Below are 16,052 nucleotides of genomic sequence, written 5' to 3'. Positions count from 1 at the left end.
GATTGGAACCCTTAACCGCGCAGAAGATTCTCCGCCTGCAGGTAGCTGCGGAAGAGTCCCGCCCGCTCAGCTTGCTGACTGACTGCCAGCAATGGGAGTCGCCTAGACCCGTACCTCTGTTCTCTGGAGCCTGCCGCCCCCGCACAGGAAGGCTCAGCTCGGGACTCGCAGCACCGCCTCCTCTTTAGCCAGGCCAGGGAAGAGGATAGCGAGATCAGGCACAGCCCGGGTCACTGTCCTCTGCTGTCTTGCCGGTTGCGGGAGGTTCTAGCTGGAGACGCGCGCTCTCTCCGCGCTGTCTAGGGCCATCCTGTGACCCTAGGCTACCTCCAGAGCTGGCTTTCCCTGGCTGGCACAACTCTCCAAGGAGCTCCGGTCCATTGCACAGCGCCCCAAGGGGGTGTCTCAGTAAGTGATGGAACTGGCTCCGGTGAACCTCAGTGAAGGGAATGGGAGCGACCCTGAACCTCCAGCGGAACCCAGGCCGCTCTTCGGCATCGGCGTGGAGAACTTCATCACGCTGGTGGTGTTTGGCCTTATTTTCGCGATGGGCGTGCTGGGCAACAGCCTGGTGATCACCGTGCTGGCGCGCAGCAAACCGGGCAAGCCGCGCAGCACCACCAACCTGTTCATCCTCAACCTGAGCATCGCAGACCTGGCCTACCTGCTCTTCTGCATCCCTTTCCAGGCCACCGTGTACGCACTGCCCACCTGGGTGCTGGGCGCCTTCATCTGCAAGTTTATACACTACTTCTTCACCGTGTCCATGCTCGTGAGCATCTTCACCCTGGCCGCGATGTCTGTGGATCGCTATGTGGCCATTGTGCATTCACGGCGCTCCTCCTCCCTCAGGGTGTCCCGCAACGCGCTGCTGGGCGTGGGCTTCATCTGGGCGCTGTCCATCGCTATGGCCTCGCCGGTGGCCTACTACCAGCGCCTTTTTCATCGGGACAGCAACCAAACCTTCTGCTGGGAGCACTGGCCCAACCAACTCCACAAGAAGGCTTACGTGGTGTGCACTTTCGTCTTTGGTTACCTTCTGCCCTTACTGCTCATCTGCTTTTGCTATGCCAAGGTGAGTTAGTGGAGTGCTGGCCAGGCTCCTATGAAGCTCTTAGTGTCCCTTGACCCCGAGGGAGCTTCATATCTCCCTGCCACGCCTCTGTTCTCCATTCTGTTCCATTTCGCTTTGTCTCAGCTTGCTCCGACATCATTTGTGGTGCAAGAAAAGTTAACTTGGAGTTTGAGAGACGGCTGGCAGGGGTGGGAGAGTGCCTGAAGTTTGCAGTTCCTGATGTATAGAGAGACTTTCTTCTCTGCTCTCCTTTAAGGGCGCTGCAGCTCTACTCCTGCTCCTGATCACCTCAGGGTTCAGAGAGGCAATTGTGTATCTTGGATCTGCTGCTAAAAGTTAGAGCCCCCTAGGCCTCAGCAGCTTTAAAACAAGATCGCTGGGCTCCAAGAAACTAATGCAACAGGACAAAGGGAGCTGCAGAGAGTCTGTGCTCCTTCTAAGAGCCAGCTTCGGGCAATGGTGGGCTCTAGGCACCCTCTCTGCTGAGACCTGCTAGTGTGGTGGTCCCTGGAGCCATGCTTTCCCAACAAAGCACGTTGGCTGTTGCCCCTCAGTGGGTTTTCAGAGTCCAGACTCCATAAGCCTCTACACATCAGGTTCAGGGCTTTGGGTTTTCGTTTAGCATCCTAAAAACCAAGTGGGAAGCCCTTTTTCTCCGTAGAGACTTGACTGAAGTCCCGGGGAACTATGGGTAGAAGGACAAATGCTGTCTCCGGGGAAGGGTGTGTGGACAGTGTTAGGGATTCAGGTGGTGAGCAAGAACACACAGCCGCAGAAGCCGAGTGCTTGTCCTGCTGTATTGGGAAGGACTGGAGGCTCACAGCCCCTAAGGAACTGCAGAGCATTGCACATTTATGTTAGTCAAAGGCCTTGAACTTCTTACGTACTACGTGCTGATGGTTTATTAATCCAGAATGTATTGTTGGTGGTCACTTGATGTGGTTCTTGGGGTAACCTCTGTCACACTATTTCCTTGCAGGGTACTATCAGAACCAGCCAGGAGTGGGTGGAAAATCTCTGCAATGCAAATCCTGAAGTTTCCATGTAACTTTATCTTTCCCTGATTCCCAATCCATTTTTTTTTCAGTGCCAGCAGGATCAGACATAACCCCCCGCCCCCCGTCTAGAAAAGCAATGGTTTCTTACATTCCACTCATAATGCAGATCTGCCCCAGAAAAACGCATTTGAAGGAGGCCATCTTTTCCACCTCTATAGGATCACATTGTGTCTCTTTTGAACGGCCATTATCATCTCAGTGAGTGCACTGGATGAAGCCTACAATGACAGCCTTGCTGGTTGGAAGTAGCAAATGCCCAGCAAAGGCCGGTGTGCAGCCGGAGTTGTGGGCACACATCCGTGGATGCGCCCAGTGAGCCTCTGGGTGGGAGCTGCTATCTCTACTTTATTAATAAGAAAAAGGACTTTTAGGGTGATGCAGCGGCTGACCAGATGGTAAGGCTGGTAAGTGATTGAGGAAGAGTTTCAGGAAGTGACAGTCCATCCCCAGAGGACCAGAGACTGGGACCTAGAGAAACACTTAAAACACTGGTCCCTTCAGTTCCTAATTGCTGCCTCGAAATGGAAACATATTCTTCCGCATTTCCTCCAAAGTCTTTAGGCAACAGCAGCAGCAGCAACAACAACAACAACAACAACATTTTCTTTTTCTTTTTTTAGAGTTTCACATATTTTTATTGGATATTTATTTTGTTTACATTTCAAATGTTATCCCCTTTCCCTGTTTCCTGTTTATAATCCCCCTATCTCCTCCCCCTTCTTCTATGAGGTTGTTCCCACACCTAACCACTCACCTCCTCCTGCCTCCCCACCCTAACATTCCTCTACGTTGGGGGTGTCCAGCCTTGGCAGGACCAATGTCTTCTCCTCCCATTGGTGCTCAACAAGACCATCCTCAGCTACATATGCATCCGGAGTCATGGGTCTGTCCATGTGTACTCTTTGGGTAATGGTTTAGTCCCTGGGAGCTCTGGTTGGTTGGTATTGTTGTTCTTATGGGTTGCAAACTCCTTCAGCTCCTTCAATCCTTTCTGTAACTCCTCCAGTGGGGACCCCATTCTCAGTTCAGTGGTTGGCTGCTAGAATCTCCTCTGTATTTGTCAAGCTCTGGCAGAGTCTCTCAGGAGACAGCTATATCAGGTTCCTGTCAACATGCACTTCTTGGCATTAGCAATATTGTTTGGGTTTGATGGCTGTATGTATATGGGCTGATCTCCAGGTGGGGCAGTCTCTGGATGGTCATTCCTTCAGTCTCTGCTCCTATGAAATATTTTACCCCCTCCTTTAAGAAGGACTGAACATCTGCACTTTGATCATCATCCTTCTTCTTGAGCTTCATGTGGTCTGTGGATTGTATCTCGGGTAATCTGAACTTTTGGGCTAATATCCACTTATCAGTGAGTGCATACCATGTGCAACAACAAAACATTTCAATGTTTGTGGGAATGAAAAGGTAGGCTTTTAGGGCTAAACAGGTTGTCATTGAAAAGTCTACAGATGTCCCACAGAAGCAGATCTTAAGAAGCAGTGAATAGATCATGTAAACATTTTTCATTCAGAAATAGTTAGTGGCTAGGCAAGAACTCCATTTGGAAACATCTTTGGAGTTGATGTTAATATTTTCAAATTCATCCCGGGCCCTAGACAGCTGGAGGAAAGTTACTTGGACTTGCCATGTTCTGTCCGGCACTAACTTGTGCCATCTAGTTAATAAGCCTGGAGCTTCACGTTGGGTTCCGAATTGGCTGTGTGTGTCCAAGGTTGGGGCTGTCGGCCAGTGGGAGAAGTCATGGACAGCCAGAATTGCACTTGAAATTAATTACCATGTATTTAATTGCCACGTATTTTAGACTTTTCATTTTAAAAATAAATGAATGAATCGCATCCCTGGGATGGTCTTTCCATCCATGTTTACTGAGATGGTCCTTTGCACCTGAAAGGCCCTGGAAGGCCCATTGAGTTGGAGCAGCCTGCGGTATTCAGTATACAGTACAGAAGGTGCTCCTCTCTGTACTGTAGGGCTCTTGCCTGCCGCCCTCTTCCCTCAGCACACATTCCCGCTTAGAACCCTCCTGGGTCAAGAGTGAGGACACACTCCTGCTATGCTCCTTGTCTCAAGAGACGAAGTCTCAACTCATCCCAATATCTAGACTCTGTCTCTCAATGGCAGGACCTTAAGGTCTGTCACAACATGACCCTGCATACTCACAGCCTGAGCCACAGAAGAGAAGCAGAGCTAAGAAAAACACATCTAGAATCATCTCCATGGATAGGTCAACAAGTTCCATATTCTTAGGTGCTTCGAATGGCTGAACTGGGACCCAACTTAGTTGGCCTGACTGTTTAAACCCAAGCAACGCCAAGAAGTTGGCCACTGATGCTCCTGTCCTTTAGCAGACTCTCTTGGTGTCTCCTCCAGCCTTTTCCCTCCGTGACCCAATATATTGTGATCTGTGGTCTTTAGACAGCTTCCTTCAAGAACTTGGCATCTCTAGGGATGTGCGATTATCTTCCAGGTTCTGTACTTAGCAGACCTGTCAGAGAGATGAGCTAGTTTTAATAAGTTTGCAAATAGTAACATCCACGGAAAAGATGTTTCCAGCTAGAGAGAAGAGTTTCTTAGAAGCCATTATGCTCTCTTGCCAGTGTCATAGTGGGGAGAAATGACATGAATGTTGTTGCTGCTGTCACATATAGGGATTCACAAGCATGCTGGCCACTGTCAGCTAGCTGGTCAGTCCTGACTCCACCAGCAGGCTCCTGGCTCCAGCCCCCACCTTCCTCTTACAAGTTTTTCAGGGAGCTGCTGTTGAAAACTTCTCTATAACTTCTGCTGGCAGAACAGGGCTACTTCAACATTGGTATATCGGCCAGTTATGCACTTGCTTCCATAGCGAGCAAAGACTCATTTGGTTGTGGGACACTGATGTGTTTTCAGGGAGTGAGAAGTGTCTCAATAGGGCAAGAAGACAGAAGACAGAAGTCCACACTGGAGACGGCCACTAGGCTGGCTGCTTTGCTGCTTGGGTAGAGAAGGCTGGTGAGTCCCGAGGTTTCTCCTAGTACGTGACTGATGGCGCTGCTCGGAGCAGGCTGGAGCCAACTTCGGCAGTAAGGCCAATTCGATTAAATTATTTCCATGTTGCGGTGTTGGAGGGAAACATCCAAGTGGCCGGAACACACACCCACTCCCTGAGCGCTTCTTCAGAAGTCCAGTCCTTTCCAATCTCTGTACCATTTACTCTAGGTCCTCCATCAGAGTAGGGAAACCGATCTGGGACCTGCCCTGCAGGGCAGGCACTGTGGAGAAAGCACAGCTTGAGAATTCCTATGTACAACAGCAATGGCTACATTCAAATCGTTCCTCCAATGTATGACAGGGGGATGGGGGGGCATGGGGGGGAGGACAGCTGAAGTGACTTTTCAATGTATGAAAGCTAGCTTGTCTCCTAGACCGGCATGGCAAGTGGGAAACCCGCAGGATAGTAAAACTCACCAGCAATGCCGAATTCCTGAAGGGGATTGTCTGAAGACCGCACAGTATACACAAAAGGAGCCCTGCTGGCTCGTGCTTTGCTCCAGAGCAGTGGTTCTCAACCTTCCTAACGCTGTGACCCTTACGGTTCCTCACGCTGTGGCGACCACCCCCACTCCCCCCAACCATAATGTTACTTCTGCTGCTACTCCACCCTGCAATTTTGCTACTGTTAACGAATCATAACGTAAATACTTTTGGAGATGGAGGTTTGCAAAAGAGGTCGGAACCGGAAGATTGAGACCCGCTGTCTTAGAGACTTGGAATGGGAGGGGTTCATAGATATCTCCAGAAACTGTCGCAGGACTGGGCAAGCCACACTGAGCAACTGTCAGTTGTGTTCTCCTACTTGTTCACCACCCTGGCTTTCAATATGTCTCTGAGCTGTCTCTGCGTCATATATGTATGTATATATATATATATACATACACACACATACACACACACACACATATATATATGTATATATACATATATTAGGACCTGGTGAGTTTAGGCGTGTGGATTCTTAGACGGAAGCAAGGCAATAAGGGCAGGGGACTGACTGCATGAGTCAGCCCCACCCCACCTCAGGAGAGGCTCTTTCTTCAAGAAACTCTGAGCCTGGTTTTCATTATCTACAACTCTAACTAGATCCGGGTGTGGTCTGTCTTCCAGGGACAGTCTGAACTCATTCACCTGCTTGGATTCAGGGCTTCTTAAAATCTAAAATGCATTTCTGTTTTCCTTGTTTTATAGGCACTAATATTACCACACCAAAGCTCTGTGTTTGTCACCGAAAAAGAGGCAGTGTTTAAGTTAACCCCGTTTCATCTGGTTATATTTTGCAGGTTCTCAATCATCTGCATAAAAAGTTGAAGAACATGTCAAAAAAGTCAGAGGCATCCAAGAAAAAGGTAACATTCACAGACAGATGCTGCTGCTGCCCATTTTTCCAGAGCTTAGCTGAATTTTGCTTTAAATGATTTTCATGTCCAACCACAGGTTGGAAAACTGGTTGACTGAGACGGACATTTTCGTGAACTGCCGCCACTAAGGGGTAGGGTTGAGCAGGAGTCACTTCAGGAAGGGTGTGGCAGGTAAAACCGGAGAGGGTGGGGAGGCCTGGAAAGACAGACTTCCAGAGGAGAGGCTTAGATCTGGGAGAACTCAGAGAGGCTGGGATGTAATTTGCACTTGTAGCATTCAACATCTTCGGAGTGATTCAAACTGGTCACTTTGCCTCTCATGGGGAGAGCACTGGTTTGCCATTCTCTTCAGCCCCAAGAGCAGGCCATCAGGCTGATCTCTTCCCTAGACTTTGTCAGACCTTGGCACGGGAAAGACAGAAAGCAAAATCACTGGGATCCTACCCCTCTTTCTCATCTAGGGAATCCCACCCAACACTTTCTTCTGCGTAATAATACGAAAGCTTCTAACTTTCTGGGATCCACCGCATTTCCACTCACTGAAGAAAATTGTTTTACACACCAGGGTTAATTTATCTTTTACTGTAATGAAATCTATGTGATTCCTGGGTATAGACAGTGGAATGAAATTATCAGGCAACTTTATTAGAGGGAAGTTAACCAGACCTTTTAACCCACATGCATTACTGAAAGTATCTTTAAATACCTGTTTTTTCCTTTCTAAATACCTATTCTGATTTTATATATATATATATATATATATATATATATATATAATGTAAATAATCATTCAGTTAGTCGTATTTACTCTAAAGGCTTTGGCTTGAGCACAGCCTGCTCTGCCTTTCCTGTCCCTCCACATCAGTGTGGAGGAGACCCACCCTCCCCTCGCCCCTTGGCATGCAGCTCTAGCTGTCCTGCAACCTGTGATGGGGAACAGACAGGCTTTGAACTTGTGATCCTCCTGCTTCTGCCTCCCAAGGAGACTGGTTTACTCCTGGTAGCTCAAAATAACTTGCTTTTGGGATACCATCTTTTATAGATTTTACTAACTGACTGAGAAAACATGACTGCTCCAGCCTTCTGCCTCTGGCCTCTCCTACATCCCAGCAGTCACTAGGCATGCTTAGTTTTAAGTTTGCAGATCTCTACTTTTACAACAATGGGTGAAGTCTGAGGCCTCTGACTGGAGTCAACCCTAAGTGCTGTGTTCTCCTCCTCTGCGTCCAATGCTGCATTTTAATGCAGTGGTAACCTTCTTTCAATCTATTAATTTTCCCTTGAAGCAATACTTCTCACCTCCAAGGAAACGAGTCCTTAAGAGCAATTAAGGACTATGTGTAATTCCTCCTTGGACTGCTCTTCATAGAGTGTAGGTACTGTGCAGGAACAAGCTGACCTCTGGTTTCTCAAGGGAACAGGCTTTCTTTGGGAGGCAGAATCTAGAGGAAAACACAGAGCATAGACATTCAATAGGAGGAATGTTGGACACTAGCATTCTTCAGGAAGCTGGGGATCGATAGCTCAGTCAATAAAAGGCACACAAACAGGAGAAACTGAGTTTGATCCCCAGAACCCAAGTTAAAAAAAAAAAAGAAAGTGAAAAGAAAGGAAGAAAAGTTGCACTTATAATCCCAGAACTGGGGAGGCAGAGACAGGCAGATGCCTGGGGCAGATCCCTGGGGCAGATCCCTGGGGCAGATCCCTGGGGCAGATCCCTGGGGCTTGCTGACCTGCATCCTAGCCTAGCCAGTAAGCTAGGCCAATGAAAGACCCCGCCTAGTGAAAAAACAGGGTGGATTGCTCCTGCAGAAAGATACCTAATATATATTGTCTTCTGGATTCCACAAGCAGACACATACACACACACACACACACACACACACACACACACACACACACATTCACACACACACGTACACACAGAGAGAGAGACAGACACGAACACATACATACATACACACAGAGACACAGACACACACATGCGCACGCACGTGGTACAAGGAGGTGTATTAGGTTTCAACAGTGAAGAAGATGCCTACCGATTATGCTAAATATTTATTATTAATCCAAAAGATTTAAGCCAGGTGGTGAGATCCTCTAATCTTGGGAGGCTGAGACAGGAGGATGCTCAATTTAGACTTCAAGGTAAACCTGAGTCTCTTAGCAAGGCCCAATTCCTCTAAAAATAAGAAGTAAATGTCAAAGGGCTGGGATGCAGTCTCCTGGTAGAGCCTACTCTTGTTGTGCAAGAGGCCTGTGGTTGGATCTCGAGGACCGAAAACCAAGACAGTTTATTTTGATGGAGAGAATCAAACTACTCTTCAAAAAACAAAACAGCAAAACAAAACAAAGTTAAACAACAACAACAAAAAGACTTTTGTTGAATCTTACCTTTGTCTTTGAGGAGGCATCGGTGAGAGACTAAAAAGCTTTCAGAAAGAACAACGTGTGATGGAAAGATGCGAGACCCCTGTAAGAGCGGCTGGGGGAAGCCTCTGCTTAATTTTATGACAAAGAGTATAACAGTCATTTTATAAGCGAGGACATATGTAAAATGAAGACATATTTATATAAACTTCCCTTTCATTCATTCCCTCTCTACAAGAAAGCAAGTTCGAGCATTTGAAAAGGGAGCTTTTCCTCCTCCCTTCTCGGGTTAGCCCTTCACAGCTGCTGGACAGATGTCTGACCTGATCTCCTCTGATAGATTTAATTGCTTTTTTGTTTGCATAGAGCAAATAAACAAGATGGTAGGGTGTGTGTGTGTGTGTGTGTGTGTGTGTGTGTGTGTGTGTATGTGTCAAAGAGAGAGATAGGTAAGAGATGCGGGGGAGGGGGAGGAAAAGAGAGGGCAAGAGAAAAACAGGAGACAGAAGACAGAAGAGCAAAAAGAAAAAAAAAAAGACAGAGTAGGGTCACCTGGTAGAGCACAGCACAGACCACAGTATCCCATCACAGACGATCAACGGGGACCCTCCCAAATCTCAACTGGAGATTTGGTCATTGGAACACACATGCTCCATGCTTACTATTGAGGGGTGACATGGGACTCTAATGTAGAGTGATGGTCAACGACTGTGTCACTTACCTTTTTTCTTACTGTAACCAGATACCCCAAAAGAAGTAACTCGAAGGAGGAAGGGTTATTTGGGCTAGAGTTCAAGAGGGTATAGTTCAGCCTTGTGGGGAAGGCAAGGTGGCAGAAACATGAGGTGACCGGTCGGTCACATTGTGTCTTCATTCCGAAAGCAGAGGGGATCAGGAAGTGCGGGTGGGCTGAGAAGCCTAAGGTCTGCCCTGGTGGCTGACTTCTTTCAGTTAGGCCCTACCTCAAGCCCGGTCCTCAGCAGGGAGTGAAGGGTGCAAACTTGTGAGCCTTGGTTACAGGACATTGCACACTCAAACTGCAGCAGTGGGTTGATGGGAAGGAAATAGGTTCCAACGGAGAATGAATTGATGGAAATGTGGCAGTTGGCTCATTCTAATGCCATTTGTTTCTAGGCCCTCTTAGTGGCTAAGCATTTTTCTGTCCATGGGCTGCATTCATTTGTTAATGTGACAAGAACAAAATATCCCATAGGGTGTAGCTTAAAAAAAATAGAAATGCTGGAAGTCCAGGGTCAAGTGCTGGTAGACTTTTGACCCCAGCCTTCTGTCTGCATTCGCACATGCTGGATGGAGTCAGGGTAGGCTTCTTTTACAAGCACAATGGTCCCACTCTTGAGGACTCTTTCTTCATAGCTTCATTCTCTCCTAATGACTTTACCTCCAGTAAATGGTGATGAGATTTCAACCCACGAGTCTGGGGGATACCCACATTCACATCAGCAGAAGAGCTTTCTGTGTAAGGCTTACCACTGTTATGAAGCGTGAGTCCAGCTCTGTATGATGGTCACATTGTGCAGCTATGTCCATACGGAGGAAAACGTAGGAAGAAGGTAGGATGTCTAGCACCCACAGGGCAGCTCACAACTGTGTAATTCCAGTTCCAGGGATTCCGAAGCCTTTTGGCCTTTAAAGATACTGCATTTATAGATGTAGGCAAAACTCCTGTACACATAAGTAATTAAGAAAATCGGGGAAGGGGGTTGGGGATTTAGCTCAGTGGTAGAGCGCTTGCCTAGCAAGCGCAAGGCCCTGGTTTCGGTCCTCAGCTCTGGGGGGTGGGGTGGGGGTGGGGAAGAAAATCTGGGGAAGGACGTGAGAGAGGTAGCATCAGAGAGAGGTGAGGGGGCAGGGAAAAAAGGTAGGAGTGTATTTGCATAGATAATTAGAAGCTCAATGACCTATTAAGGACTTTGCCTAAGCACTGACAGGAAGGGAGATGCTTCTGGCTTGGGGCCGGTTGGGCTTAAAACAAGAACCTTACCTAATGCTGGGAGGATGGTAGGATGGGCCAGGCAGCGCAGTGGTGGGTGCTTCTGGGAGGGAACCTGGTGAAGGCCCAGATGTTGTACAAACATCTGGCTGCTTTCAACAGAAGCTTTTTTGTTATTATATCCTAATCCCCGATGCGTCTGGTGAGCGTCCCAGCTGTCCTTCCTACAACTTGCTTGGGGCTTCTCCCACTCTCCCGCTGTGCTCCCTCTTTCCTTTCCCCTGTCCCCCCACCCCCAGTTTTGTTAAGCGCATTGAATGAGACTCTGAAGAAAATTGGTGTCTCCAATTGCTTGGAGAGAACAACTCCCAAATCGAGGGAGATGAATACTGTTTTTGGCAGGTCCAGGGTTAGGAAGAAAGAGAAAGCACACTACGAAGATGCAGATCTCAAGCTGTGTCATTACAGCGTAAATGTCGGAAGTAGGATTGTGTGCTCCAAATGAAAGAATGACGTCACTTGCTGTGTACGCCCAGTGTCACGCCATCTCTGGCAGAGACAAACGGCTTTGTGAGAATCAGGGACACAGTGTTAGAAATGAGAATTAAGAACTTTTTCCACGCACAGGAGTCCTTCCGTCTCATCCCAGCACTTTGCATGCAGGGGAGTCTGGTGCATTCAGACATTTCTGAGGCAGAGGCATCATTTCTTGCTTTGTCTGTGAGTAGAAATGCTTCCAGGAGAGCTGCCAGTATTAAGTGAGACCTCTTTAATTGCTTTCACTTAAGGTGCATGAGATAAACCCGGTTTTATTGTGGCTTTTATGCGGTTCCGCAGGGATTCACTCAAGCTCCTGAACATTGTAAAGAGACAGCTTCCAAGGTAACTCTCCCATAACCACTACCCAGTAACTATTACCCACTGAGTGAGCGGTGGCCCGCTCAGTGACAGGGCCCAGAATGCTCGCCGGTAATGATGGGCACACTGATTTACCACAATCCTGGGGCTGACATGAGAACACATGTGTTATTCTGAGCAGATCTTTAACTTGGAGCTGATGAGCTCCAGACCTACGGCTGTCTGAAGTCTGTACTGGACGGACCATTATTCGTCAAAGGAGGATGGTTTCTGATTAGGGAGAATTTCTCCTGATAGATTTTTGCTCTTCTCGGCTCCACCAGCATTGGTTGAAAGAGCAAAAAACGAAAAAAAAAAATCCACTCTTGGGGGATATCTGGCTTCTCATACTACTGAGGCTGGGACCAAGGCCCAGGGCTTTGTGTGAAGGATGCCATCTTGCTGCTCTGAGATTCCCCTCTGGACCGTTGGGGTGCTTAGCAGCATTCTATTAAGCTCTCCTAGGAGTGGTTGTAGCTAGGCAATAGTTCTTATGAGTATGCACCCAATATTCGCTTCTAATATTTGTATCCTAAGTTATTAGCCAATTACATTAGCACCATGAGTTGACCATGAACCTGGCTCAGATTCATTTCTCTGGCTGAGAAAAGCAGAGGGATTGCAGACGGTTAAAGGCTTGGTTGGGGAAGCCACAGACGCTCAGAGAAACCACCGCCATAAAGAAAACAAATCACACAGCCATCTGCAATTCTGATCAAGATAAGATAGAACTCCTTATCAGCTGCTAAAGTGTCAATCTGCTCTAAGCTTTGTGCTTAGCCCATGATTCCTAAAAGAAGCACGACAAGGAAATAGTGTCAGAGGAGAACTTTTGTAGAAAGAGGGACTCTGACCACCGTAGACAGAGGAGGGTATGTCCCTTCGGTATTGTGAACGTAATCATTTACAGATGGTTCGATTGAGTCGCCAGAGAAGGGCAGTTCTCACACACTAATGGGCAAATGGATTGACACCAAACACTTCCGTAGTATGTGTTAGCTAATTGTGTTTGCTCTGTGGCTCAGATGTAAGTGGACTTAATAGGTAAGCTTTCACTTCTAACACCTGCCTGTGGGTTTTTAATAGTCGAGCTGGTTAGTGTTCACATGGTCCACGTACAATCTGGGTATCATTTTGTTGGTTAATCTTCTTCATTAATGAGGAGGAAATCAAGTCTTGAGGAGGTTTTTGCCATCTTCCGAAGAGGGTGAGCAGATCTGCTATCTGGCCAATAATCTTGCAAAATCCAGGATGCCTCTTGGCTGTGAGTTTAGCTTCCTTCTCCTATCCCTCATGTCTCGTGGTGTTTACTATTCTTGACCTGAAATTCAGCTTGTCTTTCTTTCTCTTTGTCTTGATCTCTGTCTCTCTCTGTTTCTCTCTGTCTCACTCCCTTTCTTTTTCTCCGTCTCTCTCTGTCTCTCTGTCTCTGTCTTCCCCAATCCCCCCCTGCCTTCTCTATCAGAAGTCTGGCCATTCACCACCAGCTGGTTTTCCACCTATTCAGTGATAAACTTCTCCTGTTGTCTTAGCTTGTTGCCATGAGTCAGTCATAGAGATGTTGGTGTCCCATGCTATATTTCAGATTTTCTATTCTAAACAGTAGCCCTCAACTTGGAGGTCACCAATTCTTCGGGCAAACCCCCATCTTTAAAAATGTTTACATTATGATTCCCAACAGTAGCAAAATTACAGTTATAGAGTAGCAGCAAAAATAATTTTATAGTTGGGGGTCACTACAACCTAAGGAGTCACAACATTAGGAAGGCTGAGAAGCACTCTTGTAGAACAATAGGATTCCCTTTCATGAGAATCATGAAAGTTCTCCTGCCATGGACTGCATACCTGTCAGCGGTGTCCTTTAGGACGGTTTGTTCACCTTCCAGGTTCATGTCTGGTAGGGAGGCTTTGACCATGCACACAGATCATGGCTCAGTCCATCTAGGTCCCCTTGTGTTGAGATCATGAACCAAGGACAATTTCTTCCTGTTGTCCATTCAGTGAGAATCATTAAGGAACAAGGAGACCCCGCTCTAGATGTCTGAATGCTTTTGATTTAGGAACAAGAAGAGGGTGGACAAAGTTAAGCTAGCAATAGGCCTGCTTGGTCTCCAGGGTGTTTCAGGACTGACTGAGAATGTTAACTCCCCAGAGTCTCCACTGTGTCTTCAGGAATGCTTGAGGTTGAGAAACTGACATCTCCCACTTGTGTGCATCAGGGTTTGTCTGAGCTCCAGGCTTGTGATGGAACTTGCTGTGTGAGCACTGGACTTGCTGTGTGAGCACTGGAAGAGGCTTGCTGTGCCAGCTTTGTTTTCATGAGATGGGGGTCTTGTGTAAAGGTCACACTGGTTCAGAGCTCTGGTTCCTCCTGCCTCACCTCTTGACTGCTGGAAGAATTCTCTAGTTCAGGCATCAGTCCTTAATCTTGATCTGTTTGTACCCTCATACTTAACACAGTCCACATGTGCTTTATACATGCCTAGGGATCAGGACTGTGTTAGGTCCCAGCTGGATCTCAAGAAGATGAGCAGAACCGTTGTGTGAGGCCATTCAGTACTTTTATGTCATCTTGGGAAAGTACCTATGGATGCTATTGGGGTGTATTTTACAGCGCTGTATTCTTCTGATATAATTGGTGAATTCCTACAGCTCCTGTCCCCTCTCCAACTCTCTTCCATTGCTCTCTCTTCCAGACTGCACAGACTGTCCTGGTGGTCGTTGTGGTATTTGGCATATCATGGCTGCCCCATCATGTCATCCACCTCTGGGCTGAGTTCGGAGCATTCCCGCTGACCCCAGCTTCCTTCTTCTTCAGAATCACTGCCCACTGCCTGGCATACAGCAACTCCTCGGTGAACCCCATCATCTACGCCTTTCTCTCAGAAAACTTCCGGAAGGCGTACAAGCAAGTGTTCAAGTGCCGTGTTTGCAATGAGTCGCCGCACGGCGATGCTAAAGAAAAGAACCGAATAGATACCCCGCCCTCCACCAACTGCACCCACGTGTGAAGGTTGGCCAGAGCCTCCTGTCCTCCGCTCCCATGTGTGTTAGAGAGGGGAGGACACAGTGAATTATCAAGTAACATGGCAGCTCGTTCTCCTGACAGCAATTCCTATCATTCTAACAACATTCCACAGCGGTGAAAGCACTTTGATTGTCCAGGGAACTCCTCGGTCTACTGAAGATTATTTCCCAATTTTATTTCATTTTATGATTGTATTTATGAAGCAAAAGAAACTTCCATATAGCTTCTATCTTTTAAGGGATGAAAGTCCAACAGCGCACTGCAGATATGTTCTGATCTCCATGATACAAACCAAGTTCTAGGAAGCAATGAAGATTATTTGAAATCCACATTTTAAGGCCAGTTAATATAGGGAAACAGTTCTCTTTCTTTTAATGATGTAGTATTCTAGTTTTGAAATACATTTGTGGGCCCAGAATAGTGAATTTTATTTTACTGAACCTTTGTGGACTGGCACCTCTTCCGAGTCAGGGGAGGCTTTTCAAAGTCTGTTCCCATAGGTGTACAGAGTTCTGTCTGGGAACGTGAGACTCACCAAGTTCATCTCAGGAGATCATTGGTGACTCCACTTTGAAGTAATCCTGTGGACTAAGACACCAGGGAGTCTGCTGTGGACGGCTACAAACCTGCCTGTTGTAGCTTTAAGGATGTTCTTGGCAAATTATTAGCTGGGCCTCCAAAGAACCCAGGAAACCAGTCAGCCAACAGTTTCCACGGGGTTGAAAACTGGACAAAACTTAGCCACGTAGTTAATATTCATGCCGCATGGAGAAAGCAGGAAAGATGCTTGATTCCGAATGAGCAAAGACAAAGGTATCCTGTGGGAGAATAGATAAACACTTAGAGACGTGATGCCTTATGCAGACTTGTACCGACAACTGTTTAATGATTGTTTTCCCCAAACATTATTCCCTGGGGCAATTAATTTAGAATTAAAATCACCACCACGTGACTTGCAAATGTAACTTTCATGACAAATTTCATATTATACTTGCCATGGGAAAATGCTGAGAAAATACTAACTCGTCCTATTGTAGAAGAATAATGATTAGATTTAAGACTCTGCTCATATTTTACGAGATAGGAAACAAAGCAAGATACCTTAAGAAAAAGAAAAAAACCAAAAGGACTGTTGTGTCTGTGCCAAACCGGGACTCCTTAGGAAGCATCTAATTTAGGTTGAAAACAAATGCGATGTAAACCTTTGGCACGTTCACTTCTCTAGCTCATCCATTTATTTTCACGACTATATCCCCGTCAACAGTGTTTC

The 16,052-nt window shown here is 47.0% G+C and overlaps 1 protein-coding gene across 1 annotated transcript; it reads left to right on the top strand.

Moving 5' to 3' along the window:
• Positions 1-190: 190 nt before the first annotated feature.
• On the top strand, positions 191-15,747 carry Galr1 (galanin receptor 1). Its single transcript, NM_012958.3, has 3 exons — positions 191-1,075; positions 6,459-6,524; positions 14,451-15,747. Exons 1-3 carry the CDS (start codon positions 416-418, stop codon positions 14,763-14,765), a joined length of 1,041 nt encoding a protein of 346 aa, NP_037090.2. The 5' UTR covers positions 191-415; the 3' UTR covers positions 14,766-15,747.
• The last annotated feature ends 305 nt before the right edge of the window (positions 15,748-16,052 follow it).

This window comes from Rattus norvegicus, chromosome 18 (genome assembly GCF_036323735.1).
Source record: "Rattus norvegicus strain BN/NHsdMcwi chromosome 18, GRCr8, whole genome shotgun sequence".
Taxonomy (NCBI): Eukaryota; Metazoa; Chordata; class Mammalia; order Rodentia; family Muridae; genus Rattus; species Rattus norvegicus.
The sequence above is the reverse complement of the archived record's forward strand: the minus strand, read 5'-3'. Positions and strand labels throughout refer to the sequence as shown.